This window comes from Otolemur garnettii, unplaced genomic scaffold, assembly GCF_000181295.1.
Source record: "Otolemur garnettii isolate 467f Iridium unplaced genomic scaffold, OtoGar3 scaffold00155, whole genome shotgun sequence".
Taxonomy (NCBI): Eukaryota; Metazoa; Chordata; class Mammalia; order Primates; family Galagidae; genus Otolemur; species Otolemur garnettii.
Window position 1 is genome coordinate 882,016 of NW_003852550.1, and position 18,475 is coordinate 900,490.

General features: G+C 35.9%; 1 protein-coding gene across 1 annotated transcript in view; it reads right to left on the reverse strand.

The window, feature by feature from the left end:
• Positions 1-12,900: 12,900 nt before the first annotated feature.
• The window catches only part of RBM41 (RNA binding motif protein 41), a 49,381-nt gene continuing 43,806 nt past the window's right edge, over positions 12,901-18,475 (reverse strand). Inside the window, exons 6-7 of the mRNA XM_003799723.3 lie at positions 15,032-15,179; positions 12,901-13,457 (exon numbers count right to left, since the gene is read on the reverse strand). Of these exons, the coding sequence (XP_003799771.1) occupies positions 13,291-13,457; positions 15,032-15,179 (315 nt within the window). The 3' untranslated portion in view covers positions 12,901-13,290. The remainder of the gene's footprint in view (positions 13,458-15,031; positions 15,180-18,475) is intronic.

Below are 18,475 nucleotides of genomic sequence, written 5' to 3' on the forward strand. Positions count from 1 at the left end.
TGTGTTTTTTTCTGGTTCTATATGAGATGAAGAACTATTTTTTCCAGCTCTTCAAGCTATGGTGTTGGTATTTCAATGGGGATTGCATTGAATCTGAAGATTGCTTTGGGCAATATAGACATTTTTAACAATGTTGATTCTTCCCAGCTGAGAGCATGTCCGTTCCTCCATTTGTTAATGTCTTTTGCTATTTATTTTCTTAGGGCTTCATAATTCTCTTTTGTAGATTTCCTTCACCTCTTTTATTAGGTATATTCCTAGGTATTTTATTTTCTGTGAAGGGAATTGTGTCTCTGATTAGTTTCTCAACTTGCCTGTTATTGGCATATACAAATGATTTGTGGACATGGATTTTATTCATTTATTCAGATGATACTGAATTTCTTTCCTTTTTTTGTTTTTTGAGACAGAGTCTCAAGCTGTCACCCTGAGTAGAGTGCCGTGGCATCACAGTCCACAGCAACCTCAAACTTTTGGGCATAAGCAATTCTCTTTCCTCAGCTTCCCAAGTAGTTGGGACTACAGGCACCTGCCACAACACCTGGCTATTTTTGTTTTTGTTGTTGCAGTTGTCATTGTTATTATAGCTGGCCTGGGCCAGGTTTGAAACTGCTAACCTCAGTGTATGTGGCCAGCACACTACCCAACCCACTAAGCTACGGTCGCTGCTAATTGATATTGAATTTCTTTTTTTTTTTTTTTTTTGAGACGGAGCCTCAAGCTATCCCCTTGGGTAGAGTGCCATGGCATCACGCTCACAGCAACCTCCAACTTCTGGGCTCAAGTGAGTCTCCTGTCTCAGCCTCCCAAGTAGCTGGGACTACAGCCGCCCGCCACAACGCCTGGCCATTGTTTGGTTGCAGCTATCATTGTTGTTTGGGGGGCCCGGGCTGGGGATTCGAACCCGCCACCTTAGGTGTATGTGGCTGGCACCTTAGCCGCTTGAGCCACAGGCGCCGAGCCGATATTGAATTTCTTGATCACTCCCAGGAGTCTTGTAGTTGAGTCTCTGTGGTTCTATAAATATAAGATCACATCATCAGCAAAGAGTGAAAGTTTGACCTCCACTCTCCTCATTTGGATGTCCTTTATTATATCCTTCTCTTGCCTGAGCACATAGGCTAGAATTTCCAGAACTATGTTGAATAATAGTGGCAATAATGGACATCCTTGTCTGTTTCCAGTTCTGAGTGGAAAAGCTCTCAGTTTTACTCCATTCAGTATGATACTAGCTGTGGGTTTGTCATAGATAGCTTCAGTCAGCTCAAGAAATGTGCCACCTATGCCTATATTCTTAAGTGTTCTTGTTGGAAAAGGATGCTGAATTTTGTCGAATGCTTTTTGTGCATCTACTGAGAGGATTATATGGTCTTTGTTTTTCCTTCTTTTGATTTGGTGAATTCCATTTATAGATCTAATTACGTTAAACTTGCCTTTCATCCCTGGGATGAAGCCTACCTGATTGTGATGTGTAATTTTTTTTAACGTATAGCTGTAATCTATCTGCTAGGATTTTATTGAGTATTTTTGTATCTATATTGATTAGTGAAATTGGTCTATAGTTCACCTTTTTAATTGGGTCTTTCCCTGATTTAGGTATCAGGGTGATGTTTGCTTCATAGAATGTGTTGGGGAAGTTTTCTTCATTCTCAGTGTTTTAGAATAGGTTCTGCAGTAGAAGTATAGGCAATTCTTTGAAGGGTTGATAGAATTCTGGTGTGAAACTGTGAAAGATTTTTTTATTGTTTCTTCATTCTCAGTGCTTGATATTGGTCTTTTCAAGAGATGTTTCTTCATTTTACCAAAATCATTCTGCTTTTAAAAGGAAGAAAATTCAGATATACCACAACATAGATGAATCTTGAGGGTATTGTGTTAAATGAGATAAAGACAGAAACAGACAAATGTGGCATGATTCCACTTATGAGATACCCAGAGTAGTCAGATTTTCCAGAGATGGGAAGGAGAACATGATTGCCAGGATCTGGGTAAGTTATCATTATCATTTACAGAGTTTCAGTTTTGTAATAAGAAGAGTTCTAGAAATAGATCAGCGGTTCTCAACCTGTGGGTTGCAACCCCTTTTTAACAATGAAAATACACTGGGGCATTAGGAAGGTTGAGAACCACTGAAGATGGTGGTAATGGTTACACAATACCAATGTATATAATTCCACTGAACGGTACACTTAACTATGGTTAAGATGATAAGTTTTATGAGTATTTTACCACAGTGAAAACATGATTTAAAAATTGATACCCAGGAGGCCATTCTGGTCTGGAGAGTTTGGGGTTCAGGAGAATGGCTAGAAGGCAAAAGAAAGAACAAAGACATGTCCCTGAGCTGATCATTTGGGGAACCATGAGGCAGGGGAAAATGCATGGCCACAGTTCTTTGAGAAGAGGATGTGTATACTTCTTTTTGCACCAGCAGGCTGAACCACAAACAAGTTGTCGTTTCAACCTTGAGGTGACTGGGGGTTGAGTAAGTAAGTAAAAATGCCACAGTGGTCTCTCACTGAAATGCAGCAGCCTTTATCAAGCACTATGCTGCCTTTTTAAAAAAAAATTAGATACTGGAGTTTCAAAAAAGTTGATTCTGAAAGTTTTTGCCAACTTAATCATTAGTGGAGGAATAGACCCCTGGAGTTCCCTGACTCTCCATTTTCAGTGATATCACTCTCAGAAATTCCTTTGCATTCTAACTAGTATGGAGAAATATTGAAAGGTTTTAAGCCAGTTAGTTACTGGACAAAAATTTTATTTTTAAAATATTGCTCTCTTTGTTATTTGGAGACTGGATTAGAAAGAGGCAACAATGGAAGAAAAAATAGCAGTTAGGAGACTTATGAAGTAGTCTATGTGAGAGATAATGGTGCATTGGTCTAGGGTGGATTGTATTAGTAATTAAGTTGGAGAAAACAATGGTATATTTTTGGAGATTACTCTCTAGGACTGCTTATGACTATATCTGAAAAGTGAGATGAATGAAGAACATAATTTAGAACTTGGATGAAAGTACCATTTACTGGCTTGGCACCTGTAGCTTAAAGAGTAGGGTGCTGGCCACATACACTGAGGCTGGCAGGTTTGAACCTGGCCTGGGCCTGCTAAACAATGACAACTGCAACAACAACAACAACAAAAATAGCCGGGCAAAGTGGCACCTGTAGTCCCAGCTATTTGGGAGGCTGAGGCCAGAGAATTGCTTAAGCCCAAGAGTTTGAGGTTGCTGTGAGCTGTGATGCCATGGCACTCTACCAAGGGTGACATAGTGAGACTGTCTCAAAAAAAAAAAAAAAGAAAGAAAAGAAAGTACTATTTATTGAGGTGGGAAAGATAAGAAAAATAATTAGTTGACAGAGGTGGATATTCAAGTTATATTTTTTTACTTGTTAAATTTGAGATGCTTTTGACATTCAAGTGGCCTTTTCAGGGAGTTGGTTGGATGTAAGAATTTAGAGCTAAACAGAAAGGTCTCAGCTAGAAATAAACAGTAGATTTGTTAGTCATAAACTCATAGAGTAATATAAAGTTATGAGAATAGCTGAGAGGTTTTACGGAGAGAGTAAAATCAGAAAAAAATGTCCAACGAGAGAGACTTGGGGCACAATAATATTTAGAGAAGCAGAGACCAAGGAGCCAATAAAGGAGAATGAGAAGGTACCAGCGAGGAAGGAGGAAAACCAGGATTATGGTTTCATAGAAGCCAAGAGACTATAGTATTTCAAGATAGAATGGTAAACTGCATCAAATATAGCTAAGCAACTAGTTGAGAAATACTAGGACAGAGAAATGGCCATTGATTTGGTGAGATGGCAGGGTGGGTTACTGAAGGCCTCATCAAGAGCAATGACTTACTGAAGCAGATTGAGGACAAAATGGAAGAAGTGGAGACAGTGACTATAGAGAACTTGAGAAATGTTTCTATGAAGAACAGACAAATGCAGCGAAAGCTTGATGGGAATTTCAGTCATGTAAGTTTTGCTTTTTAATAAACAGGACATCTTAGAACAGGTTGATATGCTGATGAGAATGATTGGTGATGCAGTGAGAAAGATGGGAGTACAATTGCAGGTGTGAAGTCCTTGAAAAATCAGGGCACTAGAATCAAAAGCACAAATGAAGGGGATGGTCTTAGATCAGAGCAAGGACACTTTATCCATTATCATGATAATCTAACATTTATTGAGCTCTTACTATGTACCAGGCACTATTCAAAACACCTTACATGTATTCAATTAATCCTCACAACAACCTTGTGAGATATATTTTTTTTGTTTTTGAGACAGAGTCACTAGCTGTTGCCCTGGGTAGAGTGCTGTGGTGTCACAGCTCACACAACCTCCAACTCTTGGGCTTAAGCGATTCTCTTGCCTCAGCTTGCCGAGTAGCTGGGACTACAGGCACCCACCACAACGCCCAGCTATTTTTTTTTGTTGCAGTTGTCATTGTTGTTTAGCTGGCCCCGGCTGGGTTCAAACCAGCCAGCCTGGGTGTATGTGGCCAGCACCCTTCCCACTGAGCTACAGGTGCCACCCAGATAGATACTATTATTATTCTCATTTTTAAAACGAGAAAAAGTGAGGCACAGTGAGTTTAAATAATATACCCAGGGTCCCACAGCTAGTAAATGGTAGCCAGGATTGGTCACATAGCTAGGAAATGGCAAAGCCAGGGTGTGGTAGAGCCGTACACTGGGAATATGGCATTAGATCCCATGCCTTTAACCATTAGGCTATTCAGTAAGTGGAGGAGGCTAGAGTGTAGGCACAAATGTAAATAGATAGTAGATTTGTTTCAAAAAGATAAGTGTCTCAGTACATGCTAACAAAATACCATAGACTGGGTGACTTATAAACAATAGAAATTATAAACAATGTACAGCCTTACAGTTCAGAGGCTGGACATGTGAGATTAGTGTACCCTTGTGGTCAGGTTCTTGTGAGGGCCTCTTCCAGGTTGCAGACCGCTGAATTCTCCTTATTACCCTCACATGGCAGAAAGAATGAGAGCTTTCTGGGGTTTCTTTTATAAGGCCACTAATCCATTCATGAGGACTCCACCCTCCTGACCTAATTATCCCCCAAAGGTCACAGTTCTTCATACCATCACATTGGGGGTTAGCATTTTAACATACGAATCTGGGGGTAAAACATTCAGTCCATAACAATGAAGAAGTTCTCATCTAATTGCCAATGTGAAATTTGATTTTATGATTGTACTGTAATTTTGTAACTACTAAGTCTTTTTTTATTGATTAACTTTAAAGTTGTTTTTAGGTTTTTGCTATAATGCTACAATAAATAATCTTGCACATATAGCTTTGAGCATATATAAATATTACTATAAAATGAATATCTAAAGGTAGATTTTCTAGATCTACCATTTGAATTTTTAATAGATATTGCGAAATTTTCCTCCTCAAAGGTAATATTTATACTCCTATCTAAAGTGTACATGAGTGTCTACTTTCCCTACTCTTGGCAACATTTATTAATCTTTATAATATTTGACATTCTTTCAGGTTAAAAAAATGATAGCTCAACATCTAGTGCCCAGATCTTGGTTTCTAAAAACCATTTTTCCACTAGAAGGAAGTAGGGATCCATGTAGAAACAGTTTATTACAATGCTGGGGCAGGAAAAATATAAGATGAAACTGGATTAGCTTGTAGTGCCTGAAAATAAGGACATGGGCAAAAAAATGGGGACATGTCCAAAGGACAGAGGTCAAACTAAAGGAACTCCCAACAGGCAAGGGTAGAACATTAAAGCAACAAAATAATGATGACATTAGGTTATAGCCATGGAATAAAGGAAACATCCATGAGTCCATACTAATACCAGTACATGAGTAGATTAGTCAGAGATTAAACATCTCTGTTACAGAATGATTTTGATGAACATACAAAGAATAAAATAAACAGAAAACCACTCCTGTGGTCTGAATGTGCCACACAAAACTCATGTTGCAGCTTAATCATCAATGTGATAGTGTTAAGAGGTGTGGCCTTTAAAAGGTGATTAAGCCATGAGGGTGTAGACCCTGTGACTGGGATTAATGACCTTATAAAGGTCATTACCTTCTCCCTTTTGTCCATCTGTCTCTTCTGCCATTTAAGAAGGTAAGTGTTCTTCCTTTCCAGAAAATGCAGCAACAAGGTGCCATTTGGGAAGCAGACAGCAGCCTTCACTAGGTACCTTGATCTTGGACTTCCTTGCCTCTAGAACTGTGAGAAATAAATCTGTTCTTTTTTTTTCTCTGTTAGTATTTTCCCCACGATATATTCAGGGGGTAGGAGTGCAGTTTTGTTACATGGATATATTGAATAGCAGTGAGGTCTGAGCTTTTAGTGTGGCTATCACTGGAATAGTGTACATTGTACTCAATAGATAATTTTGCATCCCTCATCCCCTCCCACTTTGAGAGTGTTCACTATTATTCCACTGTATATGATCATGCATACCCACACTTTGGCCCCTACTTATAAGTGAGAACATGTGGTAAATCTCTGTTCTTTGTAAAGTACCCAGTCTCAGTTTCTTTTGGTTATAACTGACTAAGACAATCACTGTTAGGTAAACAGTATAGACATAATTATTGCTATCAAGAATCATTAATAATGGCTCGGCGCCTGTGGCTCAAGAGGCTAAGGAGCCAGCCACATACACCTAAGGTGGCGGGTTCGAATCCAGCCTGGGCCTGCCAAACAACAATAATGGCTGCAACCAAAAAATAGCTGGGCGTTGTGGTGGGCGCCTGTGGTCCCAGCTACTTGGGAGGCGGAGGCAGGAGACTCGCTTGAGCCCAGGAGTTGGAGGTTGCTGTGAGCTGTGATGCCATGGCACTCTACCCAGGGTGGCAGCTTGAGGCTCTGTCTCAAAAAAAAAAAAAAAAAGGATTTATGGTTAACTCTCTATTATTGCAACATTTCTATAAATCTAAAAAGCTTTTAAGAAAAGAAAGCACATTGCTAACTTGTATTACTATTCTGATCATGTGTGTCATTGGTCATTTAAATTTTCTATAAAATTTCTTTTCTCCACTTTTTAATTGGATTGTTGACTTTGGTATCCTAAAAAGTTACATACATTGTATGTTATGCAATTAGCTCCTCGTAGGTGAAAAATGTATGTTCCAGTTTGCCTTGACTTTTTTTAATTGTTGGGTTTATGTGTGTGTGGTGTCCACAGATGATTTCTGCTGACCTGTGGGCAGAAAATAAGGAATTGTAGTAAAGTGGCTTTAAATTTTCAGTGGTAATTAAAAGACAACAGAATAGCAACACTGCATAATGGAAATGACTGTCTCTCCAAATTTTATTTCCTCCATTAAAATTATATTTATTAAAAAAACTTATACACAGTAAAATTCATCCTTTTTGGTATATAATTCTACATGTTTCAACAAATGCAGACATTCATGTAACAACAATAAAGATACAGAAAAATTCCATTATGAAAACAAACCACTTTTGCTGCCACTTTGTAGTCAAGGAGTACCCCACTTTAACCCCTGACATCCACTCATTTTTCCCCCCCTCCATCCCTATTGTTTTGCTTTTCCAGAAAATCATATAAATGGAATCAAACAGTAAATAGCCTTTTAAGTTTGACTTCTTCTGCTTAGCACAATGCATTTAAGATGCATCCAGGTTGTTGCATGTATGTTTTATGAGTTGTTATTGCTGAGTAGGATTCCATTGTATGGATACACTGCAGTTTCTTTATGCACCAGCTGAAGGAGACACTCCATTTTATGGTCCTCTGTTGTTAATGCTCCGTAGGTCTAGTAAAGGGCAGAGGTGAGATTTTTTCCACCTAACAGGAAGCAGTTCCTTCTGAAAAGTCCAGCTTAGAAGTATTTCCCTGGGTAACATGTGTAAGAGGCTATATCAAGATTATGTATTTCTTGTCCCTTAAACGATATTTAAAATTGAAGAGTTAATCCTAAGTGAATAGTATATCAAAAGAACAAGAGTTTGTCCTGAGTATAGTCAGATGATATCCCCAGAGTAGAACTGACATATATTCTGGAAACTATGCCATTGGTACAGTGCTTTTAAAAATTTTAATTTAAAAAATACTGAAAAAAGTAAAAATCACCCCCAATCACAGTACTTTAAAAATTGTACAAAGTGAAAAGTCCCCGTGCAGCATACTTAAACTCACTACTAAAGGGTCTACAATTTGGTATGCATTTTCCTAAATTTATTTAGAAATACCTACAAATACATATATCACACATATATGAATGTTTTTGATTGAAAATGTATTCATACTATACATATTTCTGCATCTTTTTAAAACTTAATATAAAATCTTCGACATTGAGTACAAGTCATAATGTAGTCATAGATATACTCTACTATTTTAATGGCTGCATAGTATTCTGCTAAGTGGACATGCCATAAGTTATTTACCCATTTTCCTACTAGTGGATATTTGAGTTATATCTAACTTTCTACTTTTGTGATAGTTTTATTGAGATAAAATTCATATATCATACTTCAATCATTTAAAGTGTACCATTTATGGTTTTTAGTATGTTTGGAGTTGTGAAATCATCACCATGTTACAAGATTTTCATCAACCTTTAAATAAAACTCCATACACTTAGACTATTACCCTCAGCCCTTCCCAATCCCCCCACCCTTTGCCCCAGCCCTAGGCAATCACTGATCTATTTTCTGTCTCTCTCTATGTGTGTGTATATATGCATATATATATTGCCAATTCTGGACACTTCATATAAATGGAATCATAATAGGTAGTTGTTTGTGATTGGCTTCTTTCACTGAGCATATTTTTTCTTTTCTTTTCTTTTTTTGAGACAGAGTCTCACTCTGTTGCCTGGGTTAGTAGCTGGCACTACAGGTGTATGCCACCATGCCTGACTAAGTTTTTCTTTTTCTGTTTTTAGCAGAGATGGGTCTTCCTCTTGCTCAGGCTGGTCTCCAATTCCTAGCCTCAAGCAATCCTCCTGGCTCACCCTCCCAGAGCACTGGATTATAGGTGTCAGACATAGGTCCAGCCACACTGGGCATATGCAAAGGTTCTTCATATTGTAGTATGTCAGTAGTGTTCACTGCTCTTCTACTTTTTGAAAGAGCTTGGGAAGAATTTGTACTAATCTTTCTATAAAGGTTCAGTAGAATTCACCTAAGAAGCCATTTGAGCTTGGCTTTTTCTTTGTATTTTTAAAAATTACTAACTTAACCTATTTATTTCTTACAGGTCTATTCTAATTTTCTATTTCTTTTCAAGTTGGTTTTGGTAGTGTCTTTCTAGCAATTTGTCCATTTCATCTAGGTTATTTAATTTACTGATATACAATTGTTTATAATATGCCTTCATAATCCTTTTTCTATCTACAAGATAAGTAGTAATGTTCTCTCCTTCATTCTGATTCTATGTGTAAGTAATGTGAATCTCCTGTTTTTCTGATCTAGCAAAAGGTTTGTCAGTTTTTCTTAATCTTTTTACAGAACAAACTTTTGGGTTCTCTGATTTTTCTCTATATTTTTTCTATTCTGTATTTCATTTATTTCTCATTTAGTCATTTTATTTCCTTCTTTCTGCTTGCTATAGGTGTTGTTTGTCCTTGTTTTGTAGGCTCTTAAGGTGTAAAGTAAGGTTATTGTTATGATCCTTCTTTTCTAGTACAGGCATTTATATCTATGAATTTCCCTCTAAGCACTGCTTTGGATGCAACCCATAAGTTCTGGTATGTTGTGTCTTAATTTTCATTCATATCAAAGGATTTTCTAATTCCCTTTGATTTTTTGTTTGACCTATTGGTTATTTAAAAGTTTATCTAAGTTCCATTTATTTGTGAATTTCTCAACTTTCTGGTATTGATTTATAACTTCATTCCATGTGTTATCAAGGCTTATTTTATGGTTTAGCTTATGGTCTATCCTAAAGATGCTTCATATTCACTTGAGAATATATACAGTATTTTGATATTACTGGGTAGGATTTTCTATAGATGTCTTTCAGGCCAATTTGGTTTATAGTATAGTTTGAGCCCTCTATTTGCTTATTATCTTCTGTCTATTTGTTCTATTATTAGAAATGGGGTATTGAATATTCCAACTCTTTTTACTGACTTGTATATTTCTCCTTTCCTTGATATCTGTGTTTGCTTCATATATTTTGGGGGCTTTGTTATAACCTGCATACCTGTTTATAACTGTTATAGTTTCCCTATAGATTGATACTCTGATCATCATAAGCTGTCATTCTTTATCTCTACTTTTTTTAACTTTAAAAACTTTTTTTGTCAGATATTAGAATAGCCACTCAAGCTTTCTTATGGGTGCTATCTGCATCATATTATTTGTTTTCCATCCTTTTATCTTCAATATCTTTGTGTCTTCTACACTAAAGTTTGTCTCCAATAAACAGCATAAACTCAAATCCTGTTTTTTTTTTCTAGTTGGCCATTCTCTGCCTTCTGATTGAATTGTTTAATCCATTCACCTTTATTGTTATTGATATGGGAAAATTTATGACTGCTATTTTACTGTTTGTTTTTTATTTGCCTCAATTTTTTTTGTTTATTACTCCAGTCCTCCCTCTGTTTTTTGGTGCACTGAGTATTTTCTAATGTGACATTTAAATTTCTTTAATCATATTTTTATTTTTTAAAGTTGTTTCTTTACTGGTTGCTCTAGGACTTACCATATACACTTTAATTAAACTGAATAGGCTTCAGATATATACTAACTTGAATCCAGTGATATATACAAATTTTATTCCTATGTAAACTCATTCCTCCTCTCCCTCTTTTGTGCTATTATTATACATATTATTTCTATGTATGTTATAAACCCAACATACATTATTAATTATTTAATGTAATTTTGTGTACTTAAAAGAAGCTGAGAGAAGAAAGAAGAGCAAGTATATATTTCCCCTTTCTTTTTTTTTCAGTTTTTGGCCGGGGCTGTGTTTGAACCTGCCACCTCTGGTATATGGGGCTGGTGCCCTACTCCTTTGAGCCACAGGTGCTGCCCATATTTCCCCTTTCTTATTCTCTTCATTTGTTCCTATGGATCTGAGTTAACTAGAGTCGCTTCTTTTGTATAATACAGCTTTGCTTCCATCCACTTCCTTTGTCCTGACAAATATGTTACATTTTATATGTTGTAGGCCAAACAATGTGACTATATACATATTGTTTTATGCAACTTTTTTTAAATTAAGAAAGAGAAATGCGGCTCAGTGATTAGGGTGCCAGCCACATACACCGGGGCTGGCGGGTTCAAACCCAGCCCAGGCCTGCTAAACAAGAACAACTACACAACAACAACCGAAAATAGCCAGGTGTTGTGGTAGGCACCTGTACGCTGAGCTAGTTGGGAGGCTGAGGCAAGAGAATTGTTTAAGCCCAAGAGTTTGAGGTTGCTGTCAGCTGTGACACCATGGGACTCTGCTGAGGGTGACATAGTGAGACTGTCTCAAAAAAAAAAAAAAAGAAAGAAAGAGAAATGCATAGATTATCTTTGATAATTACCTTTGCCTATGTTCTTTTTTTGCATGTGTGTAGATTCAAATTATTGCCTTAGGTCACTTGTTTTCAGCCTGAATAACTTATTTCAGTATTTCTTGTAAATCAGGTCTGCCAGCAACAAATTCTCTTGGTTTTTAAATATGTAAGAATGATTTCTTTCCCCTTCATTTTTTTTTTTTTTTTTTTTTTTTGCAGTTTTTGGCTGAGGCTGGGTTTGAACCTGCCACCTCTGGCATATGGGGCTGGCGCCCTACTCCTTTGAGCCACAGGTGCCACCCTCCCTTCATTTTTGAAAAATTGGTTTTATTGTATATGATTCTTGGTTGATAGTTATTTTCTTTGAACACTTTGAATATGTTCTCTTATTGCCACCATCACTGTTTGTGAAGTCAGCTGTAAATCATATTGGGGTTCCTTGGTAAGAGAGGGTTCATTTTCTCATATTGCTGTTAAGATTTTCTCTTTGTCTTTGGGTTTTGGCATTTTTCTTATGTCTGCTTATGGATTTCTTTTTGTTTATATTACCTGAGATTTGCTGACCTTCTGAGATGTACAGGATTCTCATCAAATTTGGCATTTATAGCCATTATTTCTTGGAACATTTTAATGCTCCTTTCCTTTGTCTTCTGTTTTTGGCACTTCCATTATACATACTGTTGGAGTACTTAATGATCTCAGAGGTCCTATACTCTGTTCAATTTTATTATTTTTTCTTTCTGTCCCTCAGCCTGAATAATATCATCTCAGTTAATCCTCACAACCCAATGAGGTAAGTAGCATTATTCTTCTCATTTTATAGATGAGAACACTGAAGCTAAGATTAAGTGACTTGCCAAAGTCATGGAGTGTTTATATGTGGCTGTGAGGTTCAAATACAGGTCTGACTCCAAAGTTTATACCTTTCCTCTATGCTATGTTGTTTTTTTATTCCCCAGCAACCTAAACAAACAAGTGAGAGATTTGGGACTGGCTTCCTCTCTGCTAGAGAATTATTTCTTCACACTTATTTTTGACATTCTTTGTTAGTATGTTCCTCTTGTAAAATTCATATGTGTAGTATTTAACATATATTAGACACTTATTCAAAGTTTATTGCTTTGAACTTAATGACTACTCAATAGTAGCTAGCTTAAATGGCATGAGAACATCAATATTTTGATCCAAAATATTTCATTAGAAAAAATATATAGTTTTTGGAAGATTCTGATAACTTAGTGGGGAAGCATTCATTAAATATGTTGACTGACTTATGAACCTACCTACTACTATTGCTGATAAATCTGACTTAATAGCATTTGTTGGTACTTAGGCCTGGGCTCCTGCTTTTTTTATTTAGTTGGTGGGTAAAATCAGGGACAAGTGGGCTCTAGTGAATAAATATTTCAACATTCATTTAGGTTTTATGTTCTGTGCATAGGAGACAGTCTTGGAAAGTATGTTATTCCTAGGGACAAATATTAAAGACCCCAGAAAAATTACAAAGATTTTGAAAAATCCACAGAAATAACTTTTTTGTAATTTATCCTGAGAAAATAATACTTTTTATATGCTACCCTTTACTCTTGATGTATTATCTGACCTATATGGTCTTTGATTATAGAAACTGTCTTCTACCAATTCTCTCAAAAAGCTGAAAAGGACTGTACCAATTTTTTCTTTTTCAGTAGTTTCTCCCCTTTGACTTCAAATAAATTGCTATTTGTACATAAATCCTAGATTCAAGATTCTGATGCAAAAAAGACAATCTAGGACCCATAATCTATATATATTCTAGCTACCACTGATTTCTGTAGTGCTATCTGTAGCACATTGTATGGAAGAAGCATCTTGGAGATCTGACCGGTGCTTTTTACTCTTTCCAAACTCTATCACCAATATTTTCCCATGTAGTTTGTATCCATTTACTAGATGCAATGCTTGACATGCCATCTCTGTATCTAAAAGAGAAAGAAAGTATACTGATTTACATAGAACTTAATAATTAAATTCTATTCTAAGTCTAGTTTAGGTTATTTTGCCTTGGAGTTAAACTTAAGTTATAAGGCCATAAGGTTATTTGATTTTATAATCATTTCTATAATCTCTAATTTGTATAATTTAGTAAGATTAAATTAATGCTAATATAATGACAATAAAAATTCAAAATGGATATTTGAGGGTGGCTCCTAATTCCAAGACATAAGTAAAGAAACAAGGATACAGGCATCATGCTAAAGAAGTCTAAGCTGTTACTAATTATACATGCACTTCTATCTTAGATAACAGATTATAGGTATCATGAGAACCAGATCATTTTCAAAATTTTTGCATGATAATGAAATAAGTTATTTTATTATGGACACTTTGCTACTTTTTTCTTTCAGTGGGAGAGTGGTTCTAAAAGCCTTTATTAGGATAAATAAGCTTAAGAACCCTTATAGAAGGGTTGAGAGAAGCTTGAGGTGTGAGAATACATAGCGTACAGCAGGTGTATTAACTTATGGGTCTCAGTGCCTGGATGTGGGAAACTAGGAGGTGGATTATGGTAAGGATTGTGTGGAATCATAAGTAGACAATGTCTTCAGACTGAACCAGTTTTTGTTTTGTATGTATGTATGTACTAGAAATTTTCAAAAGTGTATAGCTGCTGTTCTGACTAGTAAAATAGCTACACATTTAAAAGTACTTAGTTTATGAAGTTTTACTATGTATTTTTTCAATTAATGGGTCACATTATATAGGCAGTCTATGAAAATTTTTTTAAATTTAAAAGGGATTCTAGTACTTGAAAAGACTGAAAACCACTGGTATAGAGGATTTCCAAACCTTCAATCAGATAGGAAAGAAGATTCATGATTGTATGAAAACAACGGAGGGGAGTTTGACAGTACTAATGTGTAAAATCAATAGCCTGCAAATTGATAGTAGACTATTTATAAATGAAAATAGTTTAGGGACAATGAGAGTTACAGATCCTACCCAGCCTCTCTCCTGGAAAGACATTATCTTGCCTATCATAGAAACTGAAATTCCTATATTCTTCTTCTCTTTGGCTTAGAACACTGAAGCCATGCATTAACATGTAAACAATATTTAGAAGAATGTACTAACTATGAATTAGTAATGAATTAGTATATTGGCTTATACTCACTTAGTCCTAAAGGGATAGGGCATAAGGCAAGTATGTGTGTTTCAATCAGAATACTAATATATTAATTAATGAGTAATCTAATTATAACTTAAACTAGAAATCCTATCATCAACAAAAGGTAAGATTTTGGTAGTATAAGAAGGAAGTACCAAGATTGAGGAAAATTGAGGACACTGTGGTCAGGTGGTGATGTACTGTCAATGGGTGAGAAAAAGAACAGAAAGGGAGATAGAGTAACACTGAAAACATATTTTTCCTTACTTCTTTTCTTCTCATGTGCTGTGGGAAAATCAAAACACTATATCTAAATTAGAGAGGTTATGGGTATTCTCTAGTGAATTAAGGCTGCAATTGAGTAATTATCTACATGAAGTTACTTACTGGGGAAGGTGATGAAAGCCTGCCCCCTCATTCGTCCAGTCATCATCTGGAATTGAATTGGAGGTCCTTTCTTCTCCTGGAACCGAGCGAACAATGAGACAAGATCTCTTTCAGTCACCCGAGGGCTAAGGTTCTTCAAGTATAACACCTAAAACAAAGTAAGGAGCAACAGAAATATCAAATAAGAAAGGAAAGGCAACTCTTTCATTATGGTTAGAATTAGTTTATTTCAGACCAAAATGGTAGATTGGACACACTGATTTAATTTCACTCCATCTAGAGAACATCCTAATACTATGGGAACTGACCAAAAAAAAAAAAAAAAAAAAAAGGAAAGGAGGCAATAGCAATAATCCTCTGGAAGCTGGAAAATAACTGGATGAGTAAGAACCAACTCAGCTCACAGAAGAAAATTTAAAAAAGCTAAATCTTAAACTATCAGTGGGAAAAGCCAAGAACCTACCCATTTTCCATTTAAGAATCCTCAAATAGTTTAGGACATTAAAGCTTCAGATATCTGGAAATAAGGGATGGGGTTAAAATAAGGTAGGTAGGCTGAAGGTTATTTAAAAACCTAATTTGATTTTTAAGTACCTTCCTTCACAATATGCTTCTGGGTAAAGGCAACTCACCAATCCTGGTAGAATACTGGAGGCTCACTGTCAAAAGATAGAAAATGCTATACATAGTTGAAGATAAATGAATACTTGTTGTGATGGGAATACTATTTCTATATACAAGGAGACTAAGAGAAAGAATACACACTAAATGCTGAGGTCCTCCCCAACCTTTTTTATCACTTGGCTCCTAGCATGTTCTTATCCTCCCAAGAGAGTTCGGGAATAGTTTTCTTTCAGGACACTGATAGCTCCAAGGAAAGATGTAAAAATGCTTATGGGATTGGGAATTCCTCCAATAAATGCCCCAGACACACCACCTTACAGTGAAATTCAAAATCAACAAGGGCCACTCATGTACTTAGAGCCTCCAATCAGCTTTTTAGTCATTACACAACAAAGTTGAGCATGGACTGTCATGCACCTGAGGAGAGCCTATAGTACAAAAGTCCAAGAACAGGAGAAACAAAAAGAAAGCAAATGAGACAAAATGAAGACTATGGAGGGCAAAAAAACCTTTAGTAAACCATAACTAATATTCTCAGAGAAGAAAGAGAAAATATTCTATTTATTAGGAATGGGATGCTACAAAAATTCAAGAGAATGTAAAAGAGCTCTTATATGTGAATTAATTTAAGTTGTCATCAGTTTAAAACAGATTGTTATAACTATAAGATGTTTTATGTATGCCCCGTGGTAGGTAGCTACAAGGAAAATACCTATAGAAGATACACAGAGGAAAATGGGGGAGAAATCAAAGCACGTCACTACAAAATTATAATGAACCCTAGAAGGAAGACAGCTAAGAGGGAAGGAGAGATAAAAAAGAGGTATAAGACAGACAGAAAACAATTAACAAATGCCAGTAGTAAGTCCTTTGCTATCAATAATTACCTTAAAGATAAATAGACTGAGCTCTCCAAAAGACATAGAGTGGCTAACTGGATAAAATAGTCAAGACCCAACTATGTATTATCTAAAAGAGACTCACTTTAGATTTAAGAACACATATAAACTGAAAGTGAAAAGATGGAAATAGATATTCCATGCAAATGGTAACTAAAAGGGAGCAGGGGTAGCCATGCTTATATCAGACAAAATAGACCTTAAGTAAAACAAAACAAAACAAAACAAAAAAACAGTTACAAGGAACAAAGGAGGACATTATGGTTAATTCACCAGAAAGATATAACAATTATAAATATATGACCTGACATCAGAGCACCTAAATATACAAAGACCTTTTTTTTTTTTTTTTGAGACAGAGCCTCAAGCTGTCCCCCTGGGTAGAGTGCCATGGCATTACAGCTCACAGCAACCTCCAACTCCTGGGCTCAAGCGAGTCTCCTGCCTCCGCCTCCCAAGTAGCTGGGACCACAGGCGCCCGCCACAACGCCTGGCTATTTTTTGGTTGCAGCCGTCATTGTTTGGCGGGTCCGGGCTGGGGATTCGAACCCGCCACCTTAGGTGTACATGGCTGGCGCCTTAGCCGGGTGAGCTATAGGCGCCGAGCCAATATACAAAGACCTTAAAGGAGAAATAATATCACTATAACAGTAGATTTCAATACCCTACTTTCAATAAAGGATGGAACATCCATACATAAGATTGATAAAAAAACAGAAGACATGAATAACATTGCAGACCAAATGGACTTAACAGGCATCTACACAACATTCCACACAGCACCAACAGAATATACATTCTTAGTGCACACTGACCATTCGTGAGGATAGATTACATATTAGGTCATAAAACAAGTCTTAACAAATTAAAAAAAAAGATTGACATAAAATTAAGTATTTGTTTAGATCACAATGTAATGAGAACAGAAATCAATTAGCAAAAGAAAATTGGAAAATTACAAACATGTGGAAATTAAACAGCACACTCTTGAACAACCAATTAGCCAAAGAAGATATTAAAGGGATATTAGAAAATATATTGAGACAAGTGAAAACAAAACACAACATACCAAAACTTATGAGATGCACAAAAAGTGGTACTAAGAGGGAATTTTATAGCAATAATAACTATATTAAGATAAAATAAACAACATAACCATAAGAATCAACTACAACCAAAGCTAAGATTAGAGCAGAAATAAAGAAAATAGAGAATAGAAAAGTAATAGGAATAACAACAAAACTAAGAACTGGTTTTGTTGAAAAGTTTAATAAAATTAACAAACTTTTAGCTAGACAATGAAAAAAAGAGTCAAAAAAATCAGAAACAAAAGAAGAGACTCTACAACTAATGCCACAGAAATGAAAAGGATTATAAGAAATGATTATCATACAACACATCAAGATTGAATCATGGAAAATAGAAAATCCAAATTGTGTGTGTGTGTGTGTGTGTGTGTATACCTATAAACATCTGTACTCCTGTGTTTACTGAAACACTATTCACAATAGCCAACACATAGAATTAGCTCAGGTGTCCAACAACAGTTGAACAGATAAAGAAAATGCAATATATATACACAATGGAATACTATTCAGTCATAAAAAAAATGATGAAATCTTGTCATTTGAGGCAACATGGATAGAACTGATGACATTATGTTAAGTAAAATAAGCTGGGAAAAGAAAGTTAAATATCACATATTTTCATTCACTTATATCAAAAAATGTTGATCTTACAGAAGTAAAAAGTAAAACAGAGGATACTAGAGGCTGGAAAGGGTAGGAGGGAGTATAGGCAGAGATTTATTAAAGAATATAAAATTATAGGTAGGTAGGAGTAAGAGTTTCTAGTGTTCTGTATCACTGTATGATTTCTTTCTTTTTCTTTCTTTCTTTCTTTCTTTTTTTTTTTTTTTTTT